Source organism: Colobus angolensis, unplaced genomic scaffold (genome assembly GCF_000951035.1).
Source record: "Colobus angolensis palliatus isolate OR3802 unplaced genomic scaffold, Cang.pa_1.0 Scaffold229, whole genome shotgun sequence".
Classification (NCBI taxonomy): domain Eukaryota; kingdom Metazoa; phylum Chordata; class Mammalia; order Primates; family Cercopithecidae; genus Colobus; species Colobus angolensis.
The window spans coordinates 5880980-5895651 of record NW_012115477.1 but is presented as its reverse complement, the minus strand read 5'-3'; the positions used below and the strand labels follow the sequence as shown (position 1 = coordinate 5895651).

Sequence of the window (14672 nt, the reverse complement as noted above, 5' to 3'; positions counted from 1 at the left end):
CCCACCCCAGCCTCCTGACTAGCTGGGACTATAGGTATGTTCCACTGTGCCTGGCATTCTGAGCTTTCTTTATTTGGCTTTTGAAAATGACTCGGGTCCCACCTAAAGTTATCACTCACTACAAGATGAATTAAAGGAAAGCAAATGTCTAAACATCTAATTCACATAAGAGATCAGTGGTTTGCCAGTGCGGGGCTTAATAGAATGAATTAAGACTCTAAAGGTAATTCTAACCAACCTTTGAGCTGTGGCAACACTGGAGGAATAACATCAGCAGCTTCTGATGGTGACTTTAAAGTCCACGGCCACTCGGATGCAGAGGTTTCAGTTCCCTTCTCCAGTCCCCACCCTCCCCAGCTCCCCAACCAGGCCCTGATCCACCCGCCGCCCCCTGGCAGGAAGCAGGGCACCCTTGTACTGTTGGTTTTGCTTTTAAATCTGCACCTTGGATATCACCAACAACAAGCCCTCACACAAATAATTAGGTGTATGATTATTTTCTTTTAATGGGATTAAAGCTCTTCTTTTAATGGGATTAAAACTGCATTATTAATGAGGAAATTTTGTTTTACATTTTTTTGTTGTGTTTGGTTGTTTGTTTGAGATGGAGTCTCACTCTGTTGGCCAGGCTGGAGTGCAGTGTCTTCATCTCAGCTCACTGCAACCTCTGCCTCCTGGGTTCAAATGATTCTCCTACCTCAGCCTCCCGAATAGCTGGGACTACAGGTGCCTGCCACCATGTCTGGCTAATTTTTGTATTTTTAGTAGAGATGGGGTCTCAGTATGTTGGCCAGGCTGGTCTGGAACTCCTGACCTCAAGTGATCTGCCCACCTTGGCCTCCCAAAGTGCTGGGATTACAGGCGTGAGCCACTGCACCCAACCAGAAACATATGTTTTTGTTTGTTTGTTTGTTTTTGTGGCCGGAAATATATGTTTAAGAACATATTACCTTATGAAATAGGCTTCAAGTTCAAAGGGGTTATAAGTGAATGAGCTATTAGATTGTACCTGACAATACTCAAATTAAGGAGTGAAGTAAGTGCTTTAATGCAGGGGTCCCCCACTCCCAGATTGCGGGCCAGTACCTGTAGGGGTCCTCAGCCTGTTAGCAAGTGGGCCACACAGCAGGAGGTGAGCAGCCAACGACTGAGCATTACCGCCCAAGCTCTGCCTCCTGTCAGCTCAGCGGCGGCATTATATTCTCATAGGAGTGCAAACCCTATCATGAACTGCACATGCGAGACAGCTAGGTTGCGTGCTCCTTATGAGACTCTAATGCCTGATGATCTGAGGTGGAACAGTTTCATCCCAAAACCATCCCCCACCATCCCCGTTCCACGGAAAAACTGTCTTCCACAAAACAGGTCCCTGGTGTCAGAAAGGTTGGGGACTGCTGCTGTAATATCTATACAACTTAATCTTTCCCTTTCATCCTACTACATAGCACTTCTTCTAAGCCACAAGTAATATCTTACAACAAAGTTGATTATCTGTGACAGTTAGTGAGGGCCATTAGGGTAGAGCCCTAATTTGGAGGTTGGGGGAAGTTGGATGCCACCAGTAAATGCAAATTTCTAAATGAAATTCCTTTGTCTTCTTTGTTAACATTGTACCTTTCCAAGCATTCAGAGGGAAAAGAGTAGTTTATCTGGTGAAGATGTGAGGAATAATAAGCTGGTTTGTTACTGTGTCCCGTAATGCTCAGTGGAGTTCGGGAAGGGAAAGAGAGGATGCATAGTAAGTTAGAAGGGACTGAGGAGAACAGCTTGTGTCTCATTTCTCTTCCAGGCTTCATATCTTTGCTCAGGTGGATTTTCATGAAAATGTGCTATCAGCCTCTCCTTTGTTGTTGCTTCACTGGAGAACATTGCTATTTTTTGATATTGGCCTTTACACTTTCTCCTTGAAATACAAATCTATTCAAGTGTGCAGTGATCATATCCCATTGTTACTGGTCCATGATCACAGCTGATTTTTCTTCATCCAAAGGCTTTTCTTTGACCACTATTTCACCGGATGTCTCATCACTTCCCTAAGTAGATTTGCTGTTGGATTGTAATGCCAGTCCTCAGATCCTTATTCATAAGAGTTCAACGAATTTTATACTGAAATAAAATTAAACATTGACAACAAAGGCCTAAATAGCTTTAGTATGGGATACACACTTTACCTGCAGTATGAAATGCTCATATGGCCATAAAACAAACCTCACCTCTGTCAGGAACAGAAATCAGGGTGCTCGTGAGAGCCAGGCTTGTATCATCCCCCAGGGTGAGGTTCATACAGTATGTCCCAGACCCATTGAAGGCTCGTCTGACAGTCAGCAGACACATCTCATCCACATCCACAGGGCTGCAGACTGCGTTCTGGGTGATCTCGCAGGTGGGGTCGGAAATGATAGTACAGACCTCCGTGGGAATGCTGCGACAGGGGAGGTGGGCGAGGGCGCACAGGGCACAGAGAGGGGGAGAGAGGAAGGTCAGATCCATTTTACAAAGGGAAAGTCATTACATTTCTATGAAATGGAATTCCACCTCATTGTTACTCAAACTATAAGATGCCAAATTGTTAGTCTTATGATTTGCTCTTAAGCAAGCCTGTGTGCTGAGCTATGCCTTTCTCTGCATCCTCAGGAAAGTGAGGCCCTGGGGTGGAGGAGAAAAAAATGATCTCCCCAGGGGAAAGGGCTGATGAAAACCACATGAAGCCCAGCTCACTCCTTTTACATTCCTTCTAAATCCCTAGAATGTTCGAAGATGCAGATAGCTTGGGTGTTAGGCAGACATATTATTAAATGCCATAGTTGGCCCTGCGTAGGTTCCTGTAGAAGCATAACAGCAATAGCAGCAGTTGTTTTTGCAGGACTTATTATGTGCTGGGCACTGAGTTTTATTTATTTATTTATCTTTCCTCAGAGACCTTTGCTCTGAGTGAGTTTTAAATATATGACATGATCTTGCTTATTCCTCTCAATAGCTTTTTGAAGAAAGTAACATTACCCCAGTTTAACAGATGACAAACCATCTCAGGGAGAGAGATTAATGAGTCCAGGTCATATAAGCAGCCAGGGGTGGTGCTGGGACTTGAACAGAAGAGGTTTGACTCATCTGTCCTTGATGCTAGGCTACCTGCCATTGCTGTCCTGACCACTATCTCATGGCAGCCTTCTTGGATGGAGAGACCAGGCTGTGATGCTGGGCTCATCGGCCGGGGTCTGGGATGGGGATAGTCCCTCTTCTCATCAGCCGGGCCTCTCGCAGCAGCTTCACTCCCTGGGTCAGCTTTCACTCTATTTTCTGCCACCCTTACCCTCATTCTGGTCCTCTCCCCAAGGTGGAGAGCTTCTTAGCTCTTCTTTTCTACCAAATAAGGCCACATCTTCATACCACCTCATTCTCCTGATTAATTTATGTATTTACACACATATATATTTTAATCAAGTAATTTATATATTATATGCAAATGATTTATTAATGTATATTTAGTCAATATAGTATTTATATATTCATTCATTTATATTTACTTTATTACATGTAGTCATGACCAAATCATAGGAAACCAAATTATACAATGCATTGGAAAGAGCTTTGTAAATTCTAAAGAGAGAGGATTATCAGGCGTTGCTATTAACATTAGCATAGGCAGCTTCCTGGAAGCTTAAGAGCTGTCCTGTGAGCTGCCCTCTGTTGGCTACCAGCATTCCACTGGTAGGCAAGTTTTGTGACCACTGGGGGCCTCAGTTGCCTCATCTGTAAAATGGGGAGGCTCATAGGATTGTTGTGAGGATTCAATATGAGAACAGGTATAAGGTGTTAAGAATTCAGTTAAGTGTTCAAACAGTTATCATAATTATTATTCAGCTTAATTGTTAAAGGTTTCTCAATTGCTCAATTGTAGCAAAACACGTGTGTGCTTGATAGCACCTCCTAGGGTCCTTCCTGTCTAAGGTTACCAGTAAATAGGAATTCAAATCAACTTAAAAGAGGTAACTGGTGGTCAATGCCTTTGTTCAGACTTGAGGTCCTCACTTGACCCATGCCTCTGTCGGAGATAATATACTCACCTCCCTTGGCAGGTCACAACAAAGTCTATTAGGGAGCTGTCAGGCCCTGGCACCAGCATCAGGACGTCTGTCATCTGGATGATGTTAACTTCTAAGATTCCCTCTAACAAAATAACCCCCAGAGAAAAACACATCAAAATACAACAGAAATCAGACAAAGCCAAACAATCATTCTGGTATAGATTGAATGTTTGTGTCCCCTGGAAATTCATATGTTGAAACCCCCAAGGTGACAGCATTAGGAGCTGGGGCCTTTGGGAGGTGGTTAGGTCATGAGGGTGAAGCCTTCATGTGTGGGATTAATACCCTTATGAAAGTGACCCCAGAGAACCCTTTTGCCTCTTCCACCACATGAGGACACAGCAAGAAGACTGCCATCTGCCATCTATGAACCAGGAAGTGGGCCCTCACCAGACATCGAATGTGCTGGTACCTTGAACTCGGACTTCCCAGCCTCTAGGACTATGAGAAATAAATTCCTGCTGTTGGTTTATAAGCCACCCAGTCTATGGAATTCTGTTATAGAAGCTTAAATGGACTAAGGTACAGCTCTTAATACATCAGAAAGTGAAAAAAATTAAAAAAGGAAGACAGCCTTCTTGCCATACAGAAACATATCAGATCTGGCAATCTATCCCCGTAGCTTAGGATACATATCCATGCAGCATTTTCAAAATCAGACTGAACTGTTTTTCAGTCCAACCTAGATTTTTGTTTCTAGAGCCTGTGTGTGCATCAGAAAGTAGCACTCCATCTTGGAAGGTGTTTCAGGAAAAGGTAATCCTGGGTAGATGCAGCCCCAGGCTCAGGCCTTGGCCAGCTTCTCAAGTGGCTTGGACTCAAGGAATACTGCTTGGGCTTCCACCTCCATCTTCACTCCCAGAATCGGTGAGCACAGGTTGGGCTTCCATTCCCCTCAGTCTTCTCTGTTGTATGCCTTAGGGCTGTGCCCAAATGCACAGTCATGTGTGGTGGCCTGCTCTTTCCCCTTTTCACATACAAGTGTGACTTTGTGAAAATTAACTAGGGGAAGACAGTGGAAGTTGTGGGAACTTGATGCTAGCCTTCCTTTACCCTACATACCCCATTCAGATGGCTGGGCTGCAGAGGTGGAATACAGGCCCAGGACAGGCTCATTAGCATGTGGCCTTCACCGTAGGCTTGTTTCCACCAGGATGTGGAAGGAAGGCCAGGGAGACAGGTGGGAATTTGGAAATCAGTAAGGTCTTTGCTCTTGCATTTGTGGTGTCATCTTAGACAAGCAGAGGGGTGCCCTTACCACCTACCTCCACCCCTTCAGAGTTAGCAAAGAGAGCGGGTGACCCTAGGTGGAGTCTAGCATCCCTCCTCACCGGTCTTCATCTTCAGCCTTACCTACAATTGTGATGGTGGCTTGAAAGTGACCATATCTGTTAATCTGGCAGTTTTCATCAGGAATCTTACTCAGCTCCAGGGGGTTGTCACCAGCAGGTCCTGGGGTGTTTGAATAACAAGATTTTAGAGTAGTTGCTACGAACGTAAAAGATGCACATGATATAATAAAAAATCTAAACATTTGCCATTTGCTTTTTAGAAAAATATCAGGAATGCTATACTATGAAATTGCTATAGAAATTTCAACTAAATGTGTCAAAATTTACACAGATGTTAGAGCTATAAGGTATTATAATTGCTAAATTATGTAAGGAAGCATAATCTCACATTTTGTGTGAACACAAGAAGCAAATTAAAGGGTGAAACTGTATTAAAATGTGTGACACAATGGTCATGAAGAAATAAACCTGGCCATAATAGATGAAGTTATATTTTAATTTTGGAAGCAGGTATTCTGGGCTCAAATTCCAGTTCCCCTTATTTTTAGCTGTTTGAGGCCACAGGCACATCATTTAATCTGTTTTTGTCTCTATTCGCTCATCTGTAAAATAAGAACAATACTTGCTGTCCTCTGGGGGCTGAACTATGAAACTTAAATGAGATAAAGTATATAAAACCTGCTGCTCATCACTGCTGCAGAGGGAGTACTTAATAAATCACAGTTTCTTTCTTCCAGTAATATGGGAAAAGATCATTCTTTCCCTGTTTGGATGTCTCACAGCTCCAAAGCTAAATTCTAAAAGTCTTACTGTGATGAGCAGAGATGTAAGGAAGGAAAGGAGGGAATACAAGACATTTTTGAAAAATAAGCCTTGAATATAATTAGAGCAAAGAATCTAATGCCCTATTAATTACAATTTAACAGGCTCTAATTAAGACCTCGCTGCTCCTTCAGCAAGATAAAAAGTCTAGAAAGAGGCCGGGCGCGGTGGCTCACGCCTATAATCTCAGCACTTTGGGAGGCCGAGGTGGGTGGACCAAAAGGTCAGGAGATTGAGACCATCCTGGCTAACGCGGTGAAACCCCGTTTCTACTAAAAATACAAAAAAATTAGCCGGGCATGGTGGTGGGCGCCTGTAGTCCCAGCTACTCGGGAGGCTGAGGCACAATGGCGTGAACCCGGGAGGCGGAACTTGCAGTGAGCCAAGATTACGCCACTGCACTCCAGCCTGGGCAACAGAGTGAGACTCCATCACAAAAAAAAAAAAAAGTCTAGAAAGAAAATAACGATACTGAAAATATAATCTTCTTTTTAATTTCAAAAGATAAGTGAAGCAGACTCAGTCTTGGGGAAGGACATCAAAGCCTCATAAGAACTGCATTTCTAACTGAGTGACATGTGAATGAAGCCGGCTGGGAGATTTCTCCAGGGCATCTCAGAACCGTCAGTGGGTAAACATCCCTGTGATTTTCCTGTGCCCAGAGCAGTTCTCAGAACAGGTCCAGAAATGAATGCTCCATGGCACACACTTTGAGAAATGCTGCTCAGGTAAAGCCCAGAAAGGCCTGGACACTGTGTTAGACTGAATGCAGTGGTTTACCAGCAGGAAGGGCTGTGGCAGCCTCTTGGGAATGTCCCTTGAGTTTCACATTGGTCCTCTGGAAATGACAAAACAGTCATTCTGTCTGTCCTGAGATTCAAATGATCTACTCTATAGCAATAGGATTGTTTGTGCAGGGCATTCAAGTTCAGTAGCTCTTCGCCAGAAAACCATACAATTTCTTATTTTGAAGTTCTTGACAGGCAGAATTTAGTTGTCAAGTTAGAGCACGGAATCATGACCCTGCCATATTTTAAAATGAAACTTCTCTTGCTCTGCATCTACTTTAGTGCTAAAAATGAAATAAAACTTACTTTCTTAAAAAATGACCAAATAATAAAAGTCAATGATTCTACCTTAGATAGAATGCTTTTAAAATGCATATGGAGGCCGGGCATGGTGGCTCACACCTGTAATCCCAGCACTTTGAGGGGCTGAGGTGGGCGGATCACTTGAGGCCAGGAGTTCAAGACCAACCTGGGCAACATGGTGGAACCTAGTCTCCATTAAAAATAAAGAAATATTAGCTGGGCATGGTGGTTCGCATGCCTGTAGTCCTGCCTACTGGGGAGGCTGAAGCAGGAGAATTGCTTGAACCCAGAAAGCAGAGGTTGCAGTGAGCCGAGATTGCACCACTGCACTCCAGCCTGGGCAACAGAGCAAGACTCTGTCTCAAAAAAAATAAAAAAGCACATGGAGCTTTGCAAACATTGTGTCTATAAAGTCAAGGTATGATTCAAGGGCTAATGGAGAGAAACACACACCTTAAAAGACAGATGAGAAAGAAGGTCAGCTTCATCCTTAATTCAGTATTTATGTCCCTGTTGCCCAGAGAATGGTGTGAGAGCTCTTGATTCTCTGGGAAAGTTCTCTATGATATGATGTTATTTTATATAAAGAGAGAGTGTTACAGTAATTAGCATCGGTGTTACAAAAGGTTTTTTTATTTTTTCAGATTTGTTCACAAGTCTGAAAAATGAATAATAGCACTGTTAGCTAAGGGAAGAGAATTCTGTGACTTAAAAATAGCACAGACACATCTGCCGTCGGATTTAAACCCACCTACCTGAGTCACCTCTTCGACTTGCTTCTGCCTCACTCCTGCATTTGCATTTCATTTCTATTTTTGGCTGTGCATTATTATGAAGCCACTTACCAAAGCAGAGAGAACATATTTTTTTGGCCAAACAATAATATAATAGTCATCCAAGCCCTTTAATATGGCCTGTATAGCTGGAAATGCTCCCTGGAAGAGATCTTTTAGAAATGTCCCTTCTCGCTCTCCCTAAGAGAGATGCTAGTTTAAGGCATTTTGGGGTTGATTATGATTGATCTAACATCTTTAGATAAAGCCAGGCAGCTTTCCTTTGCAATAAAACTTAACTAACTTGTAGGGGTTACTAGTTTATTCTATTTTATTTATTTATTTTGAGACAGAGTTTCTCTCTTGTCGCCCAGGCTGGAGTGCAATGGTGCGATCTCGACTCACTGCAACCTCCACCTCCCAGGTTCAAGCAATTCTTCTGCCTCAGCCTCCCAAGTAGCTGGGATTACAAACACTCTCCACCATGCTCAGCTAATTTTTATATTTTCAGTGGAGATGGGGTTTCACCATGTTGACCAGGCTGGTCTTGAACTCCTGACCTCAGGTGATCGACCTGCCTCAGCCTCCCAAAGTGCTGGGATTACAGATGTGAGCCACCGTGCCTGGCCTGCTAGTTTATATCTTATGGTCTCACCTAGGGATAAATTATAACAGAAATTTTAAATAACTTTTCATTGGCTTCAAATATATTTTTAACACATGCTATGATATAAATAGTTTATAAGAAAAACAAGCTAGTTTAATAAAAATGAAATTCAAAGTAGACTACCGTTAAACAACCTAACATTAAGTCTTTTACCATTCTGGAACTTAAATATTAAAGGCATCTGTAATTTATTTTGAATTTTATACTCTTTTTTGTAAAGAAGATCATTAATACTTGTGGATAAATAAATTGCTTCTCCTAAAGGATTACTAGAATAAAGCTATATGGTTTTGTTGTTGTTGTTGTTGTTTTATTTGAGATGGAGTCTTGCTCTGTCGCCCAAGCTAGAGTGCAGTGGCCTGATCTCAGCTCACTGCAAGCTCTGCCTCCCAGGTTTACGCCATTCTCCTGCCTCAGCCTCCCGAGTAGCTGGGACTACAGGTGCCCGCCGCCTTGCCTGGCTAGTTTTTTGTATTTTTTAGTAGAGACGGGGTTTCACTGTGTTAGCCAGGATGGTCTTGATCTCCTGACCTCGTGATCCGCCCGTCTCGGCCTCCCAAAGTGCTGGGATTACAGGCTTGAGCCACTGTACCTGGCCGAATGAAGCTATATGTTTAAAGTTGTTCAATACAGTTGTAGTTGGAATTCGGAACAATCTAATCATCCATCAATAAAAGGATGGTGGGCTAGGCATGGTGCCTCACGCCTATAATCCCAGCAGTTTGGAAGGCTGGGGTGAGTGGATCACCTGTGCTCAGGAATTGGAGACCAGCCTGAGCAACATGGCAAAACCCCATCTGTACTAAAAAACAAAAAAATTAGCTGGGCATGGTTGTGCATGCCTGTAGTCCCAGCCACTTGGGAGGCTGAGGCAGGAGGGTCACTTGAGTCCAGGAGGCTGAGGTTGCAGTAAGCTGAGATTGTGCCACTGCACTCCAGCCTGGGTGTTAGAGCAAGACCCTGTCTCAAAAAAAAAAAAAAAAAAAGAGAGAGAGAATGGTGAGATAAATGATAGTAGATACATTCTATGGAACACCATGCAGCCACTGGATAAAGTGAGATAGATTTACATATATTAACAATGGAAAGATGTCTATAATGTTTGTTAAATTAGAAAAAAAGCAAATTGTAAAACAGTATGAATAGCCCTCTTGTGTAAATGAACCCGTTTACACAACCAAAACAACAAACCTTATGTGTATATATATTATATGTTTATAAATGCATAGACAAAGATCTGGAAAGAAATCCTCCCAATTATTAACAGGGTTTAACTCTTGGGAGGAGAGTATGAGTGGGGACTTTTGCTTTTTACTCTAGACATCTATATTGTTTTAATTCTACTAAGGAACATGCATACATTTTGTAAATTAAAACATTTTTGAGATAATCAAAATCAGTGATAACTTGTGTTGTCTTGACTTAGATATGCTTGATTTAACAAGCTCTCATTTTATTACTAACATCTTATTGTAAAACTTTATAATTTATAACAAACAAGATTTTGTGAAAACAAGAGAAGAAGCCCCAGACGTCATGATGGACCGTCGTGGGCTTGGTCCATGACGCCCTCTTGCGACCAGTGAGAGGATGTCAGCCTATTGCTATCCCCGGGATCCTGGGGTGCTGAGTGCAACTGGCCCACTGGGGAAAGGGTGGTGATGGCATGGGGTAGCGTGGGGAATCAGATGGAAGCCAGTGCTACCCAAAGTGGACTCTTAAGGACTTCTTGAATGTCCCCAGACTTTTAATACAGGGTGGTATTGAATTACTCATGTCTTATATGCAGCACAGTTTTATTTTTATTTAGTTATTTTAATCTTTTTTTTTATATACTTTAAGCTCTAGGGTATATGTGCATAACGTGCAGGTTTGTTACATATGTATACATGTGCCATGTTGGTGTGCTGCACCCATTAACTCGTCATTTACATTAGGTGTATCTCTTAATGCCATCCTGCCCCCTTCCCCTCACCCCCCACAGGCCCTGGTATATGATGTTCCCTGCTCTGTGTCCAAGTGTTCTCATTGTTCAATTCCCTGCTGTGAGTGAGAACATGTGGAGTTTGGTTTTCTGTCCTTGTGACAGTTTGCTCAGAATGATGGTTTCCAGTTTCATCCACGTCCCTACAAAGGACATGAACTCATCCTTTTTTATGGCCGCATAGTATTCCATGGTGTATATGTGCCACATTTTCTTAATCTAGTCTATCATTGATGGACATTTGGGTTCATTCCAAGTGTTTGCTATTGTGAATAGTGCCACAATAAACATACGATGCAGCACAATTTTAATGTCAGGAGTCACTGCAGCTGGCTAACCCAGAAATACTCTCAAGCTGCATTCTTTCTTGGACCATCTGGAAATTGCTTTCAAGTACAGCTGTGTTTTCATGGACACTGGGTGGGTGTGGGCAGGGTAGGGAAAGAAATTAGCAGGGGAGAGGAAGGAACATAGAAATGGCCTGATCATTTATAAGGTGCCAGTGTGCCTTCTCATAGCCATAAAAAATGGCAGATAAACCAAAATGTGACAGGTTAGAAGAGGGCAGAGTGTGTACACATAGCAGGGGCCAGTGCAAATGAGGAAGGTCAAAGAGCTTTCTACAAGTCACTGAATTCTATTTGCAAAGTGACTTTAAATACATTCTCCCTTCTTCTGTGTTCTATAGATGTAAAATGGTGATAAATTTGCTTTAAAAAATCAACAAGTACAAAATGGAATTACTGCAGAGTCCTTACAATATCCCCTTAAGGAGGGATTTAATAATATGACCTACGTGAATATTTTGTTAGCCATTAAGGAGCCCCCCTCAAAGATCACTGCGAAACCTTACCTAAAGAAGGGGTGGGTTTTGGAGGTCTGGGTGGTGGTGGTGGTGGTGGTGGCGGACAAGGTCCTGGTGCTGCAGCTTTCACAGTGAGGTTAAGGCTGAAGGTTCCATTGAGCACATACGTGTGATTCACAGTGTGATTGATGGAAACAAACAGGCCAGTATTATCCCCGAAGCTCCACTTGTAGTTAATGGTAGAATAATTGAGGAAGTGGCTAGGATCATGAATCAGGACATCAAACGTAATGGGGAGATCTTTGAGGAAGGTTTCATCGGATGAATTTCGATCATTCTTCTGGGACATAGTCACAAATACAGGAATCTGATCTAAAATATACATCCCCCAAAGAAAGAAAGAATGCGTGACTGCTTGATTGTAAGTGGAGGACTCCGACGATGCTTTTAGGTTAAAATATTAAAATGAGGGATAACCTAGCATTATTTTCCTTTTCACAGGCAAGTTTTCCGGGGTTTCCTACGCTATTCTGGAAAACAGATGAACTACAACTAATTAAATATACAAGCTTAGATAGGGGCCAAGATGAATCGTAACCTAACCCCGAACACTTGGCCTTAACTCTTTGAACCCATTGACGTCAACAGAATGAAGTGCCTCATCCTCAGTTAGAGTTCACACCACTCACCTGTTACCACGTACACATCTTTCACTTGTGCGATGGGAACATATGCCCGTCCATGTCTTCTGTAGACAGTCACTTCCATGAGTTGAGGCCCAAGTGTCACATTGGCTGTGTTCACAGAAACTCTCACTGAACATCGTCCCAATTTCTGGAAATACTGACCTTTGGGAGGATGGAAATTTTTAGTTATTGGCTGCATTAAATCATCACTATAGAAAGCTGTTCCTTAAAGACTAGCTACAACCATTTATAGATTGCTCTGAGGAGGGAAAATAGGATGGGCCTATGGTGCTGCTTCAGAAAGGGAGATGGTGCTCATTTTAATGTAAAATCTTATGAAACAAACCCACAGTTATACACATGTAATTGTATATAGTTGGTTAAAATAAAAAAAAGCTGTTTAGTGGCATAATACAGTTAGCCCTTAGTTTACAAATAAATGCTTTTCGTGTTAAGTATTTGGCACTTGAAATACATGTTTTCCCCACAGAAAATACATTTAATATGATGATGAGGTGTCCAGAAGAGTTAAAAAATTATTTATCCAATAACCTACCTTATTTTTGTTACTATTTCCGCTATATTATTTAGCGGATTTTTAAAAGGGGACTGGAATCCTCCATCTCCTAATAGTATTTGTATATAAAAATACAGCAAGTAGCTGGGCGCGGTGGCTCATGCCTGTAATCTCAGCACTTTCGGAGGCTGAGGCAGGTGGATCACCTGAGGTCAGGAGATGGAGCCCATCCTGGCCAACATGGTGAAACCCTGTCTCTACTAAAATACAAAAAAATTAGCCAGGTGTGGTGGTACGAGCCTATAATCCAAGCTACTCGGGAGGCTGAGGCAGCCGAATTGCTTGAACCCGGAGGCGGAGATTGCAGTGAGCCAACATCATGCCACTGCACTTCAGCCTGGCGACAGAGTGAAACTCTGTCTCAAAAAAATAAAAATAAAAATCCAGTAAGTGATGAAATAGAGGATGGCAGACATAAAACAGAATAGAGCAGTTCCACAGGCACTTTTCTAGAACACCCCTGAGTCATTCCTTTTCTTTCTCCAACCCTCCCTGCTGCTAGCTAACAGGTGGAAGTAATTCCTCTCCTTCAGGGCTCAAGGACATTTAAACAAATTTTAAAACTCTGTAACTCCTCTTACTATAATTCCCAAATCAAGAACTTTTCTAATCCTGCCAGGGGGCCTGGTTTAGACCTGTCACTGACTGGGTATCTTAGATTGAATGCTTTCGAGACTGGCTTGTTTCAAGACCCTATTTATCACACCGTCGAACGTGTGAGAAAAACATACTGGTCTCTCAAGGGATGGGTGATTTGGAATCCTCCTTCACTTTGAGGTGCAGGAGTAGTTCCCTCAGAAGTTATAAGGGGAAGGGGTGTCTCTCAGGCGTTATTCATGAAGCAAATGTTAGTTTCAGCTCTGAGAGGTGAGACCATACTTAGCTGAAGGAGAATATCAGCTAACTCTGAGACCTCAGTGGAAGATGGAAATTCAAGGCAGTCTTGTTAGACCAACAGAGCAAGTTCTAGGCTGAAGGTTGATTTTAAAGACAGACAGTTGATCTGGTAAGTTATTGGAATGTTTACTAGGCTAAAGAGTCTGGGAGTGTTAGTAAACATAAGTGACTCCATGCAAACTGTCAGAATTCTGTCATGAGAGGGACAAGTCAAAGAAATGTTTGGTGAGTTGGCTAATGGGGTCATAATGGCAGTGAAAAATAAGTCAGTTTTAAGGCAACTGGTTTATATAGATGAGCATAATATTTGACATAGCTTTACTCTGCTCAATGGGTATGTATTGTTAATATTTTGTCCTGATTTGTAAATAAGTTAATTGAAGGAAGAGGAGCGCTCTCTAATCTGTGATGAAAGATGAAACATTTAGAAATCTGGAGGCTGCTCAATTGGTAGCAGTTTTCAAATATGCAGTGCCAGGTGGCACCTAGTGACATTTTAAACTAAGAATTTAGCAGCCTAATTAATAATAAGCTAACTTTGCTTCTTCTAAAAGTAATCATTTCCCCAATAATAAAGCAAAATGAATACCATTTGTAATTAAAAAAAAGACAGAATGGGCTAGGTCAAAGCAGAACAGTAGTTATTTTATTTCTACACAATGAAATATTGTGCAGCCATTAAAACAATTTATAAAAATTTAAAAAATCATATCATTAAATGCTCATGATAGTAAACAAAAATGTGTATGTGATCTTAATAATGAACTTAATAAATACTAGCAAAGAAAACACCATAATAATTAACAATGATAATCTCTGGTGTTAATTACAGATAATTTTTATTTTTTATTTGTATCTTTTCTGAGGATTTCCTACAAATAAATAGCACATGCTTCTTTAAATCTTAAAAATTCTCTAGAGAACATAAAAAAACAGAAGAAGAAATCAATGAATGCTCATCCATGTGCCATTCTGTTTTTTTTTTTTTTTTTT

The 14672-nt window shown here is 41.8% G+C and overlaps 1 protein-coding gene across 5 annotated transcripts in view; it reads right to left on the bottom strand.

Annotated features, from left to right (window-relative positions):
- GPNMB (glycoprotein (transmembrane) nmb) overlaps positions 1-14672 on the bottom strand; it is a 29697-nt gene that overhangs the window by 3115 nt on the left and 11910 nt on the right. For 3 of the 5 annotated variants that reach the window (XM_011944187.1, XM_011944188.1, XM_011944190.1), the window contains 5 exons: positions 12209-12367; positions 11568-11891; positions 5439-5573; positions 4065-4167; positions 2214-2422 (listed from right to left, as the gene is read on the bottom strand). In XM_011944187.1, coding sequence (XP_011799577.1) covers positions 2214-2422; positions 4065-4167; positions 5439-5573; positions 11568-11891; positions 12209-12367 — 930 coding nt within the window. The remainder of the gene's footprint in view (positions 1-2213; positions 2423-4064; positions 4168-5438; positions 5574-11567; positions 11892-12208; positions 12368-14672) is intronic. The other 2 variants (XM_011944189.1, XM_011944191.1) reach the window with 1 other exon arrangement.